General features: G+C 50.9%; 1 protein-coding gene across 1 annotated transcript in view; it reads left to right on the plus strand.

Annotated features, from left to right (window-relative positions):
• The window catches only part of Prss12 (serine protease 12), a 70,821-nt gene that overhangs the window by 26,046 nt on the left and 23,393 nt on the right, over window positions 1-21,382 (plus strand). Inside the window, 3 exon segments of the mRNA XM_078022190.1 lie at window positions 3,114-3,264; window positions 18,542-18,720; window positions 20,225-20,366. Of these exon segments, the coding sequence (XP_077878316.1) occupies window positions 3,114-3,264; window positions 18,542-18,720; window positions 20,225-20,366 (472 nt within the window).

Consider the following 21,382-nt stretch of genomic DNA (forward strand, 5'->3'; position numbering starts at 1 on the left):
CCTGCCTCAGGTACAGGGATGACCCCAGCACCTCCCTCCCTTAAAGGTGAAGTGGGGTCAGTGAGCACTGAGCCTGCCTCAGGTACAGTGATGACCCCAGCACCTCCCTCCCTTAAAGGTGAAGTGGGAAGAGTGAGCACTGAGCCTGCCTCAGGTACATTGATGACCCCAGCACCTCCCTCCCTTAAAGGTGAAGTGGGAAGAGTGAGCACTGAGCCTGCCTCAGGTACAGTGATGACCCCAGCACCTCCCTTAAAGGTGAAGTGGAGTCAGTGAGCACTGAGCCTGCCTCAGGTACAGTGATGACCCCAGCACCTCCTTCCCTTAAAGGTGAAGTGTGGACAGTGAGCACTGAGCCTGCCTCAGGTACAGTGATGACCCCAGCACCTCCCTCCCTTAAAGGTGAAGTGGGGTCACTGAGCAGAGTCTGCCTCAGGTACATTGATGACCCCAACACCTCCCTCCCTTAAAGGTGAAGTGGGAAGAGTGAGCACTGAGCCTGCCTCAGGTACAGTGATGAACCCAGCACCTCCCTCCCTTAAAGGTGAAGTGGGGTCAGTGAGCACTGAGCCTGCCTCAGGTACATTGATGACCCCAGCACCTCCCTCCCTTAAAGGTGAAGTGGGGTCAGTGAGCACTGAGCCTGCCTCAGGTACAGTGATGACCCCAGCACCTCCCTCCCTTAAAGGTGAAGTGGGAAGAGTGAGCACTGAGCTTGCCTCAGGTACAGTGATGACCCCAGCACCTCCCTCCCTTAAAGGTGAAGTGGGGTCAGTGAGCACTGAGCCTGCCTCAGGTGCAGTGATGACCCCAGCACCTCCCTCCCTTAAAGGTGAAGTGGGGTCAGTGAGCACTGAGCCTGCCTCAGGTGCAGTGATGACCCCAGCACCTCCCTCCCTTAAAGGTGAAGTGGGGTCAGTGAGCACTGAGCCTGCCTCAGGAACAGTGATGAGCCCAGCACCTCCCTCCCTTCAAGGTGAAGTGGGGTCAGTGAGCACTGAGCCTGCCTCAGGTGCAGTGATGACCCCAGCACCTCCCTCCCTTAAAGGTGAAGTGGGAAGAGTGAGCACTGAGCCTGCCTCAGGTACAGTGATGACCCCAGCACCTCCCTCCCTTAAAGGTGAAGTGGGAAGAGTGAGCACTGAGCCTGCCTCAGGTACAGTGATGACCCCAGCACCTCCCTCCCTTAAAGGTGAAGTGGGAAGAGTGAGCACTGAGCCTGCCTCAGGTACAGTGATGACCCCAGCACCTCCCTCCCTTAAAAGTGAAGTGGAGTCAGTGAGCACTGAGCCTGCCTCAGGTACAGTGATGACCCCAGCACCTCCCTCCCTTAAAGGTGAAGTGGAGTCAGTGAGCACTGAGCCTGCCTCAGGTACAGTGATGACCCCAGCACCTCCCTCCCTTAAAGGTGAAGTGGAGTCAGTGAGCACTGAGCCTGCCTCAGGTGCAGTGATGACCCCAGCACCTCCCTCCCTTAAAGGTGAAGTGGAGTCAGTGAGCACTGAGCCTGCCTCAGGTGCAGTGATGACCCCAGCACCTCCCTCCCTTAAAGGTGAAGTGGAGTCAGTGAGCACTGAGCCTGCCTCAGGTGCAGTGATGACTCCCAGCACTTTATCCCCCTTTGATAGTTTCTTATCTGAACATAAAAAAATCTTAAATAAATTTTCACAGTCATAAATGAAAGGTAGTTTGTCACCTGTTGGTGAAGTGAGATCAGTGAGCACTGAGCCTCCCCAGTCACAGTGAGGATCCTAGGTGTGTTCTTTGGTTTTCGAATTGTGTTTGTGTCACATCACATAGATCTTCTAGCTGTTTACAAACTTACGAAGTTCTATTTTGAACATAGGTCATTTTAGCAATCATAATGGCAGCGTGTTTTATATTATTTATTTTATGTAGATGATAAGGAACTAGTTTTCAGAATTTTCTTTCCCGTGATTTTTTTTTAGTTTGTTATAATGATGAGGATGTTAACCAAATTTATTGTGTGATCTCTGTATTTTTTATCCTTTGACAATTTCTGTATTTTTTTATGTTATAAATGGACATAATACGTTTCATTCTTTTTTTCTTCCTTTGTTTTTGTTGTTGTTTTTTATTTGATGTGTGCTGTCGGTGCCTCACACATGTTAGGCACGGGTTCTACAACTGAGGCACAACCTCAGCCCCTCCTTTGACGATTTCTTATCTAAACAGAAAAAAAAATCTTAAATGAACTGTCACATTGATAACTGAAAGGTAGTGTGTCATGAAGGTTCTTGGTTGTAGGTGATTCCAAACTGTTTTTATTTGAATCCCCGCCCCCCCCCACTACAGTTACCGTTGAGAGGACCATTAACTTAAGAAACATCCACTTTGTTTCATAATTTTTCCGTATATTTTATATTTTTAGAAGAAAAATAAACATGTATTACTTATAAAACTTTCATTTTTAATCACCATGAGGTCACATATTCTGACCCTGTTCCTCTCCTTTTACAGTTTGCATCCTGGCTCACCAATGTGTTTTAACTTTATTACAAAGAAGGAATGTGGGTAGATGCGCATTCTGTAATGGAGTTTTGCTTCAAGTTTGGTGTTGGTATGTCAGTGCAGCCAGGCCCTCTCCTGCTGAGCCGCACCCTGCCCTTTGGTGGCTGTTGGCTGAGGAGCCTGCAGCCATCATGTCCACCAGCTTGCTGCAGGAGAGGTGATTTTTCTTGATTTCTACAGATATAAAAATAATTCTGTCCTGAAGACAATTGTTAGAAACATGCCATTTTTAATAGCTAGCATGTTGATAAAGCTCAAGTTGATGTAAATAATGTCTCCACCACAGTAGCATCATGATCAAATATGCTGCTGGTAGTCTGCAGGTTTCAGTGTCTTTTCTGGTCTCTAAGTTTGTGCGGAAGTTGGATCTAAACTGTCACTGTGAAGGGCTATTGAATGAGCGTGACTCAACATGGAGTCTCACTGGGTCAAGAGTACCCTGGTAGGTGTGTTTATACACGCATGCCACTCAGACATGTTATAGCTTAACAAGTACCAGTGAGAAGGGAGATGGACTCCCTCCAGGCTTACAGAGCCATGATGCAAAGGTGCAGGCTGACCTGTCCATCTCATGTCCACAGGCCCAGCATCGCCTGCCATCCGCCTGGCTGGCGGCCGCAGCCTGCATGAAGGGCGAGTGGAGCTCTACCATGCTGGCCAGTGGGGCACCATCTGTGACGACCAGTGGGACAACGCAGACGCAGAAGTGGTCTGTAGGCAGCTGGGCTTCAGGTTTGTTTTCACTGTTCTTGTTTGGTTTTGCTTGAATTTTTGAACCTGTTATTTCCCAAAGGAAGACAGTGTTTGTTGAAATGCATGTTTCCTGGAGCAGGTCGGAAGCCCAGCTCTGAGCCCCTGTCTTGGCACCCCTGCAGGGTGCTCCGTGTGCTCTGTTCATGATGAGCCCAGGGACTCGTGACAGCAGGAGCTGAGGTTCTTGCTGATTTCCAGGGTAGGCCTGATGGCTCCCAGGTAAGGACCAGCACTGTCAGGCAGGGACTGGGGCAATCTGATCAAACCGCTGCTGCTGTCTCAAAACTCACTTTGAACTCTCATCCCCAAATGTTGTCTGACCTTTGAGCAGGTCTTGCTCATTTGTTGGGAATGTGCTGCGAGCAAAGGGTGTTGTTAAGGCAGGCAGGACATGATTCCCATGTGGGAAACGGGAATGCAGCCTGAGACCCGGGTGGTGCCTTCCCTTGTCACCTGTGGTGGTTCTGACCGCAGACCTCCTAATCCCTCTGTTGTGATTTTGAACGTGAGCATAACAAACTTAAAACTTCATCTGAAACTGTGTTGGGGATATTTTAAGAGTTGATACTACGCTTTAAATTGTAGAAGAGGCCCTCGGCACCTTGCGGAGCCTCCCTGGGCCCGGGGGGCCTTGTCACGGTCCTTCTGCTCAGCGGTTCAGTCAGCTGTACTCCTTGATGCTGGAGCGTGAGCGTTGACCCTCCAGCCCTGGCTACTCGGGTGTCTGTGGAATTGTTTTGCAGTTTTCCCTCTCTTTGAAGTGTTTTAAAGAAAGTTGTTCTAACATCTCCAAGTCTGCAGTGTGTTAGGAATGAGAACATCGTCCTGCAGAGCAGATGTCATTCTCCTGACTGACGTGGTCATGCTTAGCTCTGACTCCCGTAAGCTCCGCGCTCACACAGGTGCTCCAAGGCATGGGTGCATCTGGTGTTGTCCCTGGGTCTCTTGGTCAAGAGCAGTCTCCTGTTTTCCATTATGCTGGCTGGCCCAGCCAGTGTCCCTGAAGTCTCGTCTGCTGACTTTGTCTCCTTCTTCCTCTGGGTGCCCTTTGGCTGGTGGGTCTGGTCCTTGTCGTTCCCGATGTTGGAAGTGAGGGCCAGAGGCCAGCTGGACTGTTCAAAGCAGACCCCTGGCTGGAAGCCCCCACAGGCGATGTGTGTGGGTGAGGGCAGGCGCTGGGTCCTCCGGGTCCCCTTGCAGGGTCCCGGTGGAGCTGGTGCTGCACCCGCCTGCCTGCTCAGGCGCGGGCCGCCTGCAGGCTTACAGTCAGCAGAGCTGCGCTGTCCACTGCCATCGCTTTCCTGGAAAGGGGGGGGGGCAATCGATTCCTCTGGAGAGAATTAATGAGTCATTGAACTTTCCAGGCTATAATTTGGAGAGTTCTGACTAGGCATCAGTCTCAGGACAGATTTATAGTGCAAACAGGTTCTGCGGTTAGGTGGCAGAGCGTGAGATTGTGGCAGGTGCTGGCCGCAGAGCACCCTGAGTTTGAGCCCCACTTGGGAGGGAGAGAGTAACGGGGGGGTCTTAGGGAGCTGTCCGCAGCTAGGGCGGGCTCCCTAGTTCAGGAAGCACTTGCAGTAGGTGTGAAGCACCCATCGGCTGTCTTGGTCAGGGAGAGAGGAACGGGGGTCTTAGGGAGATGTCCGCAGCTAGGGCAGGCTCCCTAGTTCAGGAAGCACTTGCAGTAGGTGTGAACCACCCATCGGCTGTCTTGGTTAGGGAGAGAGTAACGGGGGTCTTAGGGAGATGTCCGCAGCTAGGGCAGGCTCCCTAGTTCAGGAAGCACTTGCAGTAGGTGTGAAGCACCCATCTGCTGTCTTGGTCAGGGAGAGAGTAACGGGGGTCTTAGGGAGATGTCCGCAGCTAGGGCGGGTTCCCTAGTTCAGGAAGCACTTGCAGTAGGTGTGAAGCACCCATCGGCTGTCTTGGTCAGGGAGACAGTAACGGGGGTCTTATGGAGATGCCCACAGCTAGGGCGGGCTCCCTAGTTCAGGAAGCACTTGCAGTAGGTGTGAAGCACCCATCGGCTGTCTTGGTCAGGGAGAGAGTAACGGGGGTCTTACTGAGATGTCCGCAGCTAGGGCGTGTTCCCTAGTTCAGGAAGCACTTGCAGTAGGTGTGAAGCACCCATCGGCTGTCTTGGTTAGGGAGAGAGTAACGGCGGTCTTAGGGAGATGCCCACAGCTAGGGCGGGTTCCCTAGTTCAGGAAGCACTTGCAGTAGGTGTGAAGCACCCATCGGCTGTCTTGGTCAGTGAGAGAGTAACGGGGGTCTTACTGAGATGCCGGCAGCTAGGGCAGGCTCCCTAGTTCAGGAAGCACTTGCAGTAGGTGTGAAGCACCCATCGGCTGTCTTGGTCAGGGAGAGAGTAACGGGGGTCTTAGGGAGATGTCTGCAGCTAGGGCAGGTTCCCTAGTTCAGGAAGCACTTGTAGTAGGTGTGAAGCACCCATCGGCTGTCTTGGTCAGGGAGAGAGTAACGGGGGTCTTAGGGAGATGTCCGCAGCTAGGGCGGGCTCCCTAGTTCAGGAAGCACTTGTAGTAGGTGTGAAGCACCCATCGGCTGTCTTGGTCAGGGAGAGAGTAATGGGGGTCTTAGGGAGATGTCCGCAGCTAGGGCGGGTTCCCTAGTTCAGGAAGCACTTGCAGTAGGTGTGAAGCACCCATTGGCTGTCTTGGTTAGGGAGAGAGTAACGGGGGTCTTAGGGAGATACCCACAGCTAGGGCAGGCTCCCTAGTTCAGGAAGCACTTGCAGTAGGTGTGAAGCACCCATTGGCTGTCTTGGTCAATGAGAGAGTAACGGGGGTCTTAGGGAGATGTCCGCAGCTAGGGCAGGCTCCCTAGTTCAGGAAGCACTTGCAGTAGGTGTGAAGCACCCATCGGCTGTCTTGGTCAGGGAGAGAGTAACGGGGGTCTTAGGGAGATGTCCGCAGCTAGGGCGGGCTCCCTAGTTCAGGAAGCACTTGTAGTAGGTGTGAAGCACCCATCGGCTGTCTTGGTCAGGGAGAGAGTAATGGGGGTCTTAGGGAGATGTCCGCAGCTAGGGCGGGTTCCCTAGTTCAGGAAGCACTTGCAGTAGGTGTGAAGCACCCATCGGCTGTCTTGGTCAGTGAGAGAGTAACGGGAGGTCTTACTGAGATGTCCGCAGCTAGGGCGGGTTCCCTAGTTCAGGAAGCACTTGCAGTAGGTGTGAAGCACCCATCGGCTGTCTTGGTCAGGAAGAGAGTAACGGGGGTCTTAGGGAGATGTCCGCAGCTAGGGCGGGCTCCCTAGTTCAGGAAGCACTTGCAGTAGGTGTGAAGCACCCATCGGCTGTCTTGGTCAGTGAGAGAGTAACGGGGGTCTTAGGGAGATGCCCACAGCTAGGGCGGGTTCCCTAGTTCAGGAAGCACTTGCAGTAGGTGTGAAGCACCCATCGGCTGTCTTGGTCAGGGAGAGAGTAACGGGGGTCTTAGGGAGATGTCCGCAGCTAGGGCGGGTTCCCTAGTTCAGGAAGCACTTGCAGTAGGTGTGAAGCACCCATCGGCTGTCTTGGTCAGGGAGAGAGTAACGGGGGTCTTAGGGAGATGTCCGCAGCTAGGGCAGGCTCCCTAGTTCAGGAAGCACTTGCAGTAGGTGTGAACCACCCATCTGCTGTCTTGGTCAGGGAGAGAGTAACGGGGGTCTTAGGGAGATGTCCGCAGCTAGGGCGGGCTCCCTAGTTCAGGAAGCACTTGCAGTAGGTGTGAACCACCCATCGGCTGTCTTGGTCAGGGAGAGAGTAACGGGGGTCTTAGGGAGATGTCCGCACCTAGGGCGGGTTCCCTAGTTCAGGAAGCACTTGCAGTAGGTGTGAACCACCCATCGGCTGTCTTGGTCAGGGAGAGAGTAACGGGGGTCTTAGGGAGATGTCCGCAGCTAAGGCGGGCTCCCTAGTTCAGGAAGCACTTGTAGTAGGTGTGAAGCACCCATCGGCTGTCTTGGTCAGGGAGAGAGTAACGGGGGTCTTAGGGAGATGTCCGCAGCTAGGGCAGGCTCCCTAGTTCAGGAAGCACTTGCAGTAGGTGTGAAGCACCCATCGGCTGTCTTGGTCAGTGAGAGAGTAACGGGGGTCTTAGGGAGATGTCCGCAGCTAGGGCGGGCTCCCTAGTTCAGGAAGCACTTGCAGTAGGTGTGAACCACCCATCGGCTGTCTTGGTCAGGGAGAGAGTAACGGGGGTCTTAGGGAGATGCCCACAGCTAGGGCGGGCTCCCTAGTTTAGGAAGCACTTGCAGTAGGTGTGAAGCACCCATCGGCTGTCTTGGTCAGGGAGAGAGTAACGGGGGTCTTACTGAGATGTCCGCAGCTAGGGCGGGTTCCCTAGTTCAGGAAGCACTTGCAGTAGGTGTGAAGCACCCATCGGCTGTCTTGGTCAGTGAGAGAGTAACGGGGGTCTTACTGAGATGCCGGCAGCTAGGGCAGGCTCCCTAGTTCAGGAAGCACTTGCAGTAGGTGTGAAGCACCCATCTGCTGTCTTGGTCAGGGAGAGAGTAACGGGGGTCTTAGGGAGATGTCCGCAGCTAGGGCGGGCTCCCTAGTTCAGGAAGCACTTGCAGTAGGTGTGAAGCACCCATCGGCTGTCTTGGTCAGGGAGACAGTAACGGGGGTCTTATGGAGATGCCCACAGCTAGGGCGGGTTCCCTAGTTCAGGAAGCACTTGCAGTAGGTGTGAAGCACCCATCGGCTGTCTTGGTCAGGGAGAGAGTAACGGGGGTCTTACTGAGATGTCCGCAGCTAGGGCGGGTTCCCTAGTTCAGGAAGCACTTGCAGTAGGTGTGAAGCACCCATCGGCTGTCTTGGTCAGGGAGAGAGTAACGGGGGTCTTAGGGAGATGTCTGCAGCTAGGGGGGGCTCCCTGGTTCAGGAAGCACTTGTAGTAGGTGTGAAGCACCCATCTGCTGTCTTGGTCAGGGAGAGAGTAACGGGGGTCTTAGGGAGATGTCCGCAGCTAGGGCGGGTTCCCTAGTTCAGGAAGCACTTGCAGTAGGTGTGAAGCACCCATCTGCTGTCTTGGTCAGGGAGAGAGTAACGGGGGTCTTAGGGAGATGTCCGCAGCTAGGGCGGGTTCCCTAGTTCAGGAAGCACTTGCAGTAGGTGTGAAGCACCCATCGGCTGTCTTGGTCAATGAGAGAGTAACGGGGGTCTTAGGGAGATGTCCGCAGCTAGGGCGGGTTCCCTAGTTCAGGAAGCACTTGCAGTAGGTGTGAAGCACCCATCGGCTGTCTTGGTCAGTGAGAGAGTAACGGGGGTCTTACTGAGATGTCGGCAGCTAGGGCAGGCTCCCTAGTTCAGGAAGCACTTGCAGTAGGTGTGAACCACCCATCGGCTGTCTTGGTCAGGGAGAGAGTAACGGGGGTCTTAGGGAGATGTCCGCAGCTAGGGCAGGTTCCCTAGTTCAGGAAGCACTTGTAGTAGGTGTGAAGCACCCATCGACTGTCTTGGTCAGGGAGAGAGTAACGGGGGTCTTAGGGAGATGTCCGCAGCTAGGGCGGGCTCCCTAGTTCAGGAAGCACTTGCAGTAGGTGTGAAGCACCCATCTGCTGTCTTGGTCAGGGAGACAGTAACGGGGGTCTTAGGGAGATGCCCACAGCTAGGGCGGGTTCCCTAGTTCAGGAAGCACTTGCAGTAGGTTTGAAGCACCCATCGGCTGTCTTGGTCAGGAAGAGAGTAATGGGGGTCTTACTGAGATGTCCACAGCTAGAGCGAGCTCCCTAGTTCAGGAAGCACTTGTAGTAGGAGTGAAGCACCCATGGGCTGTCTTGGTCAGGGAGAGAGTAACGGGGGTCTTACTGAGATGTCCACAGCTAGGGCGGGCTCCCTAGTTCAGGAAGCACTTGCAGTAGGTGTGAAGCACCCATCGGCTGTCTTGGTCAGGGAGAGAGTAACGGGGGTCTTAGGGAGATGTCCGCAGCTAGGGCGGGTTCCCTAGTTCAGGAAGCACTTGCAGTAGGAGTGAAGCACCCATCGCTGTCTTGGTTAGGGAGAGAGTAACGGGGGTCTTAGGGAGATGCCCACAGCTAGGGCGGGTTCCCTAGTTCAGGAAGCACTTGCAGTAGGTGTGAAGCACCCATGGGCAGTCTTGGTCAGGGAGAGAGTAACGGGGGTCTTAGGGAGATGTCCGCAGCTAGGGTGGGTTCCCTAGTTCAGGAAGCACTTGCAGTAGGTGTGAACCACCCATCGGCTGTCTTGGTCAGTGAGATAGTAAGGGGAGGTCTTACTGAGATGTCCGCAGCTAGGGCGGGCTCCCTAGTTCAGGAAGCACTTGCAGTAGGTGTGAAGCACCCATCGGCTGTCTTGGTCAGGGAGAGAGTAACGGGGGTCTTAGGGAGATGCCCACAGCTAGGGCGGGCTCCCTAGTTCAGGAAGCACTTGCAGTAGGTGTGAAGCACCCATCGGCTGTCTTGGTCAGGGAGAGAGTAACGGGAGGTCTTACTGAGATGTCCGCAGCTAGGGCGGGCTCCCTAGTTCAGGAAGCACTTGCAGTAGGGGTGAAGCACCCATCGGCTGTCTTGGTCAGGGAGAGAGTAACGGGGGTCTTAGGGAGATGTCCGCAGCTAGGGCGGGTTCCCTAGTTCAGGAAGCACTTGCAGTAGGTGTGAAGCACCCATGGGCTGTCTTGGTTAGGGAGAGAGTAACGGGGGTCATAGGGAGCTGTCCGTAGCTAGGGCGGGTTCCCTAGTTCAGGAAGCACTTGCAGTAGGTGTGAAGCACCCATCGGCTGTCTTGGTCAGGGAGAGAGTAACGGGGGTCTTAGGGAGATGTCCGCAGCTAGGGCGGGCTCCCTAGTTCAGGAAGCACTTGCAGTAGGTGTGAAGCACCCATTGGCTGTCTTGGTCAGTGAGAGAGTAACGGGGGTCTTACGGAGATGTCCGCAGCTAGGGCAGGCTCCCTAGTTCAGGAAGCACTTGCAGTAGGTGTGAAGCACCCATCGGCTGTCTTGGTCAATGAGAGAGTAACGGGGGTCTTAGGGAGATGTCCGCAGCTAGGGCGGGCTCCCTAGTTCAGGAAGCACTTGCAGTAGGTGTGAACCACCCATCGGCTGTCTTGGTCAGGGAGAGAGTAACGGGGGTCTTAGGGAGATGCCCACAGCTAGGGCGGGTTCCCTAGTTCAGGAAGCACTTGCAGTAGGTGTGAAGCACCCATCGGCTGTCTTGGTCAATGAGAGAGTAACGGGGGTCTTAGGGAGCTGTCCGCAGCTAGGGCGGGTTCCCTAGTTCAGGAAGCACTTGCAGTAGGTGTGAAGCACCCATTGGCTGTCTTGGTCAGTGAGAGAGTAACGGGGGTCTTAGGGAGATGTCCGCAGCTAGGGCGGGTTCCCTAGTTCAGGAAGCACTTGCAGTAGGTGTGAAGCACCCATCGGCTGTCTTGGTTAGGGAGAGAGTAACGGGGGTCTTAGGGAGATGTCCGCAGCTAGGGCGGGTTCCCTAGTTCAGGAAGCACTTGCAGTAGGTGTGAAGCACCCATCGGCTGTCTTGGTCAGGGAGAGAGTAATGGGGGTCTTACTGAGATGTCCGCAGCTAGGGCGGGCTCCCTAGTTCAGGAAGCACTTGCAGTAGGTGTGAAGCACCCATTGGCTGTCTTGGTCAGTGAGAGAGTAACGGGGGTCTTAGGGAGATGTCCGCAGCTAGGGCAGGCTCCCTAGTTCAGGAAGCACTTGCAGTAGGTGTGAAGCACCCATCGGCTGTCTTGGTCAGTGAGAGAGTAACGGGGGTCTTAGGGAGATGTCTGCAGCTAGGGCAGGCTCCCTAGTTCAGGAAGCACTTGCAGTAGGTGTGAAGCACCCATCGGCTGTCTTGGTCAGTGAGAGAGTAACGGGGGTCTTAGGGAGATGTCCGCAGCTAGGGCGGGTTCCCTAGTTCAGGAAGCACTTGCAGTAGGAGTGATGCACCCATCGCTGTCTTGGTCAGGGAGAGAGTAACGGGGGTCTTACTGAGATGCCGGCAGCTAGGGCGGGTTCCCTAGTTCAGGAAGCACTTGCAGTAGGTGTGAAGCACCCATGGGCAGTCTTGGTCAGGGAGAGAGTAACGGGGGTCTTAGGGAGATGTCCGCAGCTAGGGCGGGTTCCCTAGTTCAGGAAGCACTTGCAGTAGGTGTGAAGCACCCATCGGCTGTCTTGGTCAGTGAGCGAGTAAGGGGAGGTCTTACTGAGATGTCCGCAGCTAGGGCGGGCTCCCTAGTTCAGGAAGCACTTGCAGTAGGTGTGAAGCACCCATCGGCTGTCTTGGTCAGGGAGAGAGTAACGGGAGGTCTTACTGAGATGTCCGCAGCTAGGGCGGGTTCCCTAGTTCAGGAAGCACTTGCAGTAGGTGTGAAGCACCCATCGGCTGTCTTGGTCAGGGAGAGAGTAACGGGGGTCTTAGGGAGATGTCCGCAGCTAGGGCGGGTTCCCTAGTTCAGGAAGCACTTGCAGTAGGTGTGAAGCACCCATGGGCTGTCTTGGTTAGGGAGAGAGTAACGGGGGTCATAGGGAGCTGTCCGTAGCTAGGGCGGGTTCCCTAGTTCAGGAAGCACTTGCAGTAGGTGTGAAGCACCCATCGGCTGTCTTGGTCAGGAAGAGAGTAACGGGGGTCTTAGGGAGATGCCCACAGCTAGGGCGGGCTCCCTAGTTCAGGAAGCACTTGCAGTAGGTGTGAAGCACCCATTGGCTGTCTTGGTCAGGGAGAGAGTAACGGGGGTCTTAGGGAGATGCCCACAGCTAGGGCGGGTTCCCTAGTTCAGGAAGCACTTGCAGTAGGTGTGAAGCACCCATCGGCTGTCTTGGTCAATGAGAGAGTAACGGGGGTCTTAGGGAGCTGTCCGCAGCTAGGGCGGGTTCCCTAGTTCAGGAAGCACTTGCAGTAGGTGTGAAGCACCCATTGGCTGTCTTGGTCAGTGAGAGCGTAACGGGGGTCTTAGGGAGATGTCCGCAGCTAGGGCGGGTTCCCTAGTTCAGGAAGCACTTGCAGTAGGTGTGAAGCACCCATCGGCTGTCTTGGTTAGGGAGAGAGTAACGGGGGTCTTAGGGAGATGTCCGCAGCTAGGGCGGGTTCCCTAGTTCAGGAAGCACTTGCAGTAGGTGTGAAGCACCCATCGGCTGTCTTGGTCAGGGAGAGAGTAACGGGGGTCTTACTGAGATGTCCGCAGCTAGGGCGGGCTCCCTAGTTCAGGAAGCACTTGCAGTAGGTGTGAAGCACCCATTGGCTGTCTTGGTCAGTGAGAGAGTAACGGGGGTCTTAGGGAGATGTCCGCAGCTAGGGCAGGCTCCCTAGTTCAGGAAGCACTTGCAGTAGGTGTGAAGCACCCATCGGCTGTCTTGGTCAGTGAGAGAGTAACGGGGGTCTTAGGGAGATGTCTGCAGCTAGGGCGGGCTCCCTAGTTCAGGAAGCACTTGCAGTAGGTGTGAAGCACCCATGGGCTGTCTTGGTCAGGGAGAGAGTAACGGGGGTCTTACTGAGATGTCCGCAGCTAGGGCGGGTTCCCTAGTTCAGGAAGCACTTGCAGTAGGTGTGAAGCACCCATCGGCTGTCTTGGTCAGTGAATTCGGAACTTTTGTACTGAAAAGATGTCATTAAACATTCAAAGTAAAGTGGGCATTGGGTGGGGACCATCAAACAGTTTTCGTAAGAACCTCCACATAGTCAGCTATGAATCTTATAAAACACTCCACTGTGCATGTGTATCTGTGATTACTGGATTATCAGTTACATGTTCTATGTTATATGTGTTCAGCGATGTGCCAGTTGATTTTCAGGTTGGTTACTAAGAAATCTGTGTCTTTACCCAAAATGTTAAGAACTGAGTATTGTGTGATCTGTTAATATCACCTGTCATGGAAAGGGTTATTCTAAATTCAAGGTGGAAAGCATTTTTTTATTACTATTAATACATTCCTGTGGAGAAAGGGCAACCTCTTGTGGCTTAGAAAATTTCGTATAAGGGTCTGGGTTGTGGCTCAGTGAGAGCGCTCGGCTAGCATGTACAAGGCCCTGGGTTCCATCTGCAGCACCACATAAAAAAATAAATGAATAAAATAAAGGTATTGTGTCCAGGGCTGTGGTTGTAGCTCAGTGCAGAGCACTTGCCTAGCACACGTGAGCCACTGGGTTCCATCATCAGCACCACATAAAAAAAAATTTTAAAATAAATGTATAAAAAATACAATGATGTTATCTTTTAAAAAAGTATTGTGTCCAACTACAACTAAAAAATAAATATTAAATAAATTGCATGTAAAACTTAAATGACACTGAATATTAATAACATCTGCAATATCAAAGCCATTTTGGGAATTTGTGATTCTTTCATGAAAGATACAGATTTTTTTTCACTTATAAATAGTTCTTTAACAAAGACCATGTTGACAGCAACAGGTGTCACACAAAAGCAGATTAAGGTGGGATCACCAGAAAGACTTTATTGTTGCGTACACCCCTGGGTTAAGTAAGGTGCTAAGGGCTTTCTCAGGCATAATCTCATTGCTGTCTTTCTATAATGAGATTCATGTTTGGAAAAATTATTAAAAGGAAAACTATCTCCAGATAAACCAGGGTGTTAGCTTTCTGTTATTATAACAAAAGGTGGTAGACAATAAACTTAAAGAAAAAAGGTTTATTTGGGCTTACAGGTTTGGAAGTTTCTTTCTTTTCTTTTTTAATGACACTGATTCTTCTTGGAGGCTGTGTTTGTGACACTAAGTAAGCTATCTATGCAAGTTTCAAGGCTGGGTCTGCTGGCCCTTTTGCTTTGGGGCCTGAGGTGAGGCAGCTGGTCATGGCAGAGGTATGTGGTGGAGAGAGGAAGAGGACGACCAGGGCACCACAGTCCTCGGGGAGGGCACACAGCTGAGGCCTCTCTTGGGGACTCCCCCCCCCCGACAGTTCCCCAGCCCCTCACGGCGTCACGCTGGGAGCACTGTGTGGCAGTGCTGTCTGATTCAGGGCTGGCAGCCAGGTCCTCCACACGCCCTGTGAGGGCCAGTGCCCAGCCCATGGAGACCTGTCTGCGTCCGTCTCTTGCTTTTTCTTACTTGGTGCTGGAGTTCTCCTGTGGACCTGCACTGAAGCACACCTGGGGGCCCAGCGCCCCCTCTGTGCACTTGCCCTGCTCATGTGGAGGCTGAGGACTTTCAGATGGAATCATGTTTTAAAGGCGATGGGTGATGGCAGGCAGCTTGACTGCCGCTTGACTCAAGTTTCAGTCGCTTCTCAGGAGCTCCACCTGAGTTCTGCAGACACCATGCTCCTGGAGAGTGGCTGCCCCTCTGTGAGGTGCCCTGGCGGACCTCGTGTTGTAATGGGGTCTGCTTGTTTTGATGGCTGTCAAGCTTCCTAAATGCTGAAGGGATGATTGCACTTAGACACTTAAATCTCATTAACCCAGAACTTGGAGGAAGTGGATGGAGACAGCCAGATGCTGGAACACTGGGTAAGTTGAGCTGGGTAGTTTACCAGGAGAGTTCCCGTGGAGACCTGCGAATTCTTTTGCATGTGCTTACTGTTAAAAGCACACCCCCATGTCATCCCGAACCTTACAAGCACAGAGTAGAATGCTGATACCACATTTTTGTGTGTTGATGTGCCATTTTGAATCTTAGGGGTTTTTTTCCCATAAAATTATCATGTATCATATTGAGTTGTCAGAATAAAAAAAAACTTCTGGTATCAATTGCTTTAAAGTATTTTTTCTTTGCTCTTTTATTTTGCTATTTCTTATATTTTAAAAAATATTGTATGATAAAGATAGTTGGTGGATGAAATTATTGAGCAGGAGAGAGACCTTTTTCCGGAGGTGGGGAAGTTGGTCCTCTGAGATCACCCAATGCCCCTGCAGGTGACTTGTCAGGGAAGCAGAGTCCTGAGGTGAGGACTCACTTAATTGGGGATCTTTTCTTTCTGCCAAGTGTTAATTGGATGCAGCATGGGGCAGGAGGGAGGTGGGCCTGGCTGCTGGGAGCCAGGTGGAGACAAGTGCAGCTGCCGTGAGGTCCCTCAGGCTGCAGTGTCACAGCCAGTGTTGGGGAAAGGAGCCCGACCTCTTCTGTCTCCCCGAGAGCTGGCCCTGCCTGGGAGGGAGGGGCCTATGTATTTGGCCTTTGTCGATGGGGGGTGTAGGGAACAAAGGACACACTCACTAGCGAAGTCTGATCACTGAACGGGTTAAGGGTCTGGGGAGGGCTCTGCTGCTCGGTAAGAAGCCTCGCTTCAGAGCAGCCCTGCACTCTGACAGCTAGCAAGTAAGGGCACTGGGCCGCACTGGGCCGTCAGGCTGGGGTGGGATGGTGTCCCTGCAGCAGGGACAGGGGACAGGCACCCTGAACCTGAACCTGCATAGCTCTGCCTTGACGGTCAGCTCTTGAGGTCTGTGCCGCTTCCCATACTGTCCACCCTCAGGACAGAGTTCTGGTCTTCCTTGGTTTTCCCAGAAGCCAGCAGCAGGAAATGCTAGCGACTGGCTGAGGAGTGGGTGTGCAGATCTTCTGTCAGTGAGTCAAGATTAGCTAGAAACCCCGTGTGCATTACATCATGAGTTCCTGGTTAATGTTTTCCCCCTCAGGTTTACTTGACAGTGGGCCTCAACACAGTAGTCAACCAGCCCACCCTGCCCGACCCCAGCCTTTGCATGACTCTGGGATTTGTGGGGTTTTGTGAGCATGGAGAGGCTGATTTTGCTGCCTTGCAGCTGCGCACTGTATAAGAACGGTATTTTGACTCTGCTGGGATAAGGGCTGAGAGCGCTTTGCTGCTGTTTGGTCTGGCATCAGATGCTCTAGCTTCTTTTCACAGGGCAGGAGCCGCAGGCTTTCCTGCTGTCCTTTCCCAGTGCATCTCCACGCATGTTGGTTGTCATTCACTAAATTGTAACAAGTTGCCATTGATCATTACCAGGAGATTTTTTTTGTTGCTGTTACATATTATGAATATTTCTTCTGGACTTTTGGCTGGTTTTTTTCAGGCAGTTGCCTTCTCCAGACCCACACATGGTGTATTTTACTCTTTGGTGGGTTTCAATCTGCATGTCGATGAATTTACTTCTTTGGTCTTTGTTCTGACTATGGGCTTCTTATCTTGCTCAGGAAACCCACCTCTCTCTCTCTCTCTCTCTCTCTCTCTCTCTCTCTCTCTTTCTCTCTCTCTCTCTCTCTTCAAGGCTATCAGAACTCTGTGCCTATTGTTTTAATTTCCTGTCTTCTCATGTCTTCTCAGAGTTCTTCCTTTCCTTCCCCCTTCCTTCCCTCCACCCCTCTTTTGTCTTTAAACCATCTGCATTTTGTTTTTATTTCTGTTATGAGTTGGGGATCTAATTTTATGATTCCCATATTGGTTCCAGTGAATTGTACCCACTGTGGTATCCCTTTATAGACCTTCTTTCCTGGCACTTGTCTCAAGGCAGAGATCCATCCTGGGCCTCCATCTGGACCTCCCCTCCTTCTCCAGCCTGCTGCCCTCTCATTCAGGTTTCACCTTTGCCTTCCCTTAAACACAGTGGTCTGCCAAGTTTTCTTAAAAAGTGGTCTGCCAAGTTTTCTTAAAGGGTCACACAATAAATTTTTTAGACTTCACATCTCATCAGTGGTGTGATGTCTCACAAAAGCAGCCTTAGACCACAATTTAGGAGCAAGTTTGGCTTTGTTCCAGTGAAATTTTGCTTTTCAACAATGAAATTTATATTTTATTTAATTTTTATAACAAATCCTATTCTCTTATTGTTTCCCCAACCATTATAAAGTGTAGAAGCCAGTCTTTACTCAGGGCCTTGTAAAGCATGGGCATGCAGGACTGGCCAGGTGGCAGGGCCTCTTCTCTCCTGATGTGCTTCCTCCCCCTGGAGAGGAGCCTGGGGTCTCAGGCACACAACTCAGGCAGTTGCCTTCTGCAGGCCCATACTGGTGTGTGTGCTGGCTGTATCAGCCAATACCTGCCCTGTGCGTTCTGGAAATTGCTCGTAGTGCTACCTAAGCTGAGCTCTATTTACTGTGGAGATGCTAGCGACTGGCATTGGCACAGACATGTTTCCTTTGGTTGGAGAGAACCTCTTCCACTGTGAGTAGCTCTCAATGTCTGAATTTCTTTGCAGCCTGTGGACACCTAACTACTATAAGATCAATTTGCCTTAAAATACTTTTCTAGAAACATCAATGCTTTCTCTGCCCCAAATGCTTTGTTCAGCACACTACAACATTTCTGTGAAACACTAAAGTGTATGAAAACACTTGGAAGTGCTTGCCTCTGATTGTGTGTGTCTCCACCACAGGAGCCTGAGGCCCAGGGGGGAGGTCATGGGCAGAAGGCCATGGGGCCACCGCTTTATAATCTGTGATGAAAACAACATGTAGCTATGAATTAACTCCATAAATATTCTTTCTAAAATCATTTTTTAAAATTTTTCTTCAATTTAAAAAGTTGCAAATATAAATGCTGAAAATCTAAAACTTAAAAAAGCTAAAAGAGGCTAGAAATGCAGTTTGTAAAGTCATTCAGCATGTGACAGCGATCTCAACCTTCCCTGGAATCTGGGGTTCTAGAATATGCTATCACTTTGAATTGTGGAAGAGGTAAATTTAGTACGAATGAATTAGTGCAAAGACATTTTGTTAGAAATGGGTTGTCCGTGAGTAACAGAGAGCTGACAGCAGCCACCCTGGGACAGCGGTAGGCTGGGCCCCCACCTGGAGGCTGGCTGGGTGGTTCTCAGCCAAGGGCCCAGGTTCCTTCCTGCTGCGGTCTGTCATTCCTGACCTGGTACCTTGGAGCCCAGCCCCACAGCTGCTGCTCAAGCTCTGCAGCAGCCCCTGGTCCAGTGGGGCAGAAGGAGTGGAGCAGGGAACATCCTGGAAGTGGTACAGGCAATTCTGTACCTAGATGTCCTTGGAGAAACTCAGTCCTTGTGCAGAATTCTAAAACAGCTCTGGAAGTGGGTGGTTGCGACAGTTTCCCTACACAGAATGCAGTGGCTCCCCTGGACACTTAAAATGGTTAAAAAGGTGCATTTTACATTGTGCATCTAGAGGAAAGTGTGGATAGCCATTGCCCTCTTAAAAATGTGAGGCTCCATTGCTGGTGAAGAAAAGCAAGATCAATGTAGGGAATAGCTAGCAGACTCAGAAATAAAGAAAACAACAAAGAAATGCAAAAAGTTGTGCCATGGAGAGAATTTATAGGTAGAGATTGATAATGATTATGGGTTTACCAGATACAAAAAAATGTCAGGTCAACCTTTGCTATTGAACTCAGAATTCTTCTTTTTCTGTTTGTTCAGTGGCGTTGCTAAGGCATGGACTCAGGCGTATTTTGGGGAAGGATCTGGCCCCATAATGTTGGATGAAGTGCGCTGCACCGGGAATGAGCTTTCCATTGAGCAGTGTCCCAAGAGTTCCTGGGGAGAGCATAACTGTGGCCATAGAGAAGATGCTGGAGTGTCCTGTGCACCTCTGATAGGTAAGATCTCATGTCCAGCCCCTGCCTCCAGCCGCTGGACATACTTGAGTGGCCCTTCTCAATTCAGACAATGCTTCCAAATGAACATCATAACTCTTCCAAATAAAAATGAAAAGTCTAGCGCAAATTATATATTGAGGTGTTAGCTTCTTATCCATAGATATTTCTGAATTTTTAAGTTTAAGTTTAATTTTTAGTTTAATTTTTTAGCTGTACAATTGTATAAAGCTAGACAAGTAAGCAGGACTTTGTCGTATAGCACTCAGTTAGCAAGCTAGATGTGGGATGATGAATTCCAGACATTAGGTTGCAAGCCACCTTCAGTTCATCTGTTCATCAGTCTTGTCTTAGCATATGTTTACAACTGGCATAAAACATTGATGTGATTGTTGACTAAAGCACCAGGTTGGCTTTGCAATGCTCAGTTTTTACACTATTCCCAGTGCAGCATGTCTGTCACATAGGGCCATTGTCACAGGAGGTGAGTCTGACTGCAGAGTAGCATTTGTGTGCCTGCTCACCACATGGTCAGCAGGACAGGAAAAACAGGCAAGAGCTGTCACCACACATCCATTGCTTCTATGATGAAAAGAACTTGAAGGAAAAATTTCTTTCTTTAAACACCAAAAGAATAACTTCTTAGGAACTAGGGAATACGGAATTCAAATCTCTATAGACAGCTGTGCATCTGTTCTTACCAGGTCTATGATATATGCCAGCGATTGCCAAAGCACATCCCGGTCCTGGGCTGCCCTGTCTACTTCTGCAGCTGTGGCACTCAGATGAGCTTAGGTGTGTCTGAGCACTGTGCAGACAGTGACATAGTACACCGACATATGCTTCCAGGAGACCTTTCATATTCACGGACAGTATGACCTTTATCCAAGATATTCATGTTTCATTAAGAGGGGGTCAGATTATCTCAGATGGAAATGGCTTTTAAACATCATTCTAAAAAAATAAATTAATTGTACAGTGTATCTTCTTAGAAGCCTTTTATAGAATCCTCTGGGGGTTACTTATTCATTGAGTTAATAAAATTCAAATTTCTGATATGCATCATCTCTAAAAGAACAAGGGCAAGGTGTGTACCCCACTTTTATGATTCACAAACGCCTAAGGATTAATAAATGCATTGACATGGTAGATTGTTATTCACCCAGCATAGCCTTTTCTGTCTTCATAATCTGGTGTTTTTCATTCGTAGTTAGAATTTTGAACTATTTCCAAGTTACTATATTTCCTTGATTTTTAAAAATGCAAAGGACTAGAATTGCTTAGACTGTAAGTTATAGGAAATTTCCCAAACATGATTTAATCTAGGGAAGAGAGGTCCTTTGGACTTATATCAGAGTGTGTTTTTGTGCTTAGAGAATAAGAGTGCAGACCCCAGGACAGGTTCAGGCAGTGACCCCGGGTGCTAACGGAGCTTCCACAGAGCCTTGGGGCTGACCAGGGTATTTCCGGTGCCTTCTCCTGAGAGTCGACTCACTTCTCACCATAGACGGGGCCATCAGACTTGCAGGTGGGCGGGGCAGCCATGAGGGCCGCCTGGAGGTGCACTACCAGGGGCAGTGGGGCAGCATCTGTGATGACGGCTGGACCCAGCCCAACACCCGCGTGGCCTGCCGGCAGCTGGGATTCGCGTAAGGTCCACTGGTGGGGCGCAAAATGGTAACGGCACCTTGGAGGGCTTGGGGTAGCGTCCTCCCTCGTCTGCCTGCCTGCCCACTCCACAGGAGCACTGACCTCCACTACTCGCTTCCGTCCCTCCTTCCTCTTTCTAGGCCTTGCCCGTGCTGGGGAGCACTCTGCCCTGGAGCCGCACCCCAGCCCAGAACCTCCTGCCCAGTGTCCCCTTTGCCTTTCCTGCCTGCCCCTCTTCTTGAAAACCCTGGTTGAAGCCAGGGCGACTGCCAGTCCTTTGTGTCTGCAGTAAGTCTCTGAATGCCTCTTGGTATTCTGATGGGGCACTGCCTTTGTTTGACCTCCTGGGGTCTAAAGTTCCAGCAAAGCCCAGGGAAACAGTGTGTTACATCATCCCCTCTGCAGAGTGCGTGATGATTACTAAGAGACAAACAGCCTCTTGTCATGAAGTGACCTTGGGACTGCCCTGTGACCTCGCCCACTGACAGGCTGAGTGTCATGCTCTGGGAGACATCTCCATGTCACCGCACAGTGCCTCCAGGGTGATGACCACTAGCAAGGCCTTTGGGCCCCTTCTTTCTGCTCCCCATGTTGCTGTCGTGCTTGGAGTAATATTCCAGAGCCTGCAGAAATTGGTGACATTCTTTCACCTCACCTTAAGCCAGAGCTGATTGCAGATGTTCCCTGAACTCTTCAAGCTGGGCAAGGCCGTTTTTTAACATAGATGTTAAGATTTATAAAAGTAATATAAAACAGAAAGTTTAGAAAAGAACCAAGATTAAAAAGCTATCCATATTTTTCCATTATTATGCTATCATATTATAATCTGGGTGTATAGCTTTATATTGAGTCTTATAATAGATGTCTTATTTTTGTATCAGCATTTTTCACTTTTATGTTGCTACAGTCACAAGTTTTAATAATAACATAATATCCATCAAATGTTTACACCATAGTTTACTTAATATTCAGGTTAGATTTTTAGGTTAAGATCAATGTTTAATCTCATTTCAGT

Source organism: Ictidomys tridecemlineatus, chromosome 9, assembly GCF_052094955.1.
Source record: "Ictidomys tridecemlineatus isolate mIctTri1 chromosome 9, mIctTri1.hap1, whole genome shotgun sequence".
Classification (NCBI taxonomy): Eukaryota; Metazoa; Chordata; class Mammalia; order Rodentia; family Sciuridae; genus Ictidomys; species Ictidomys tridecemlineatus.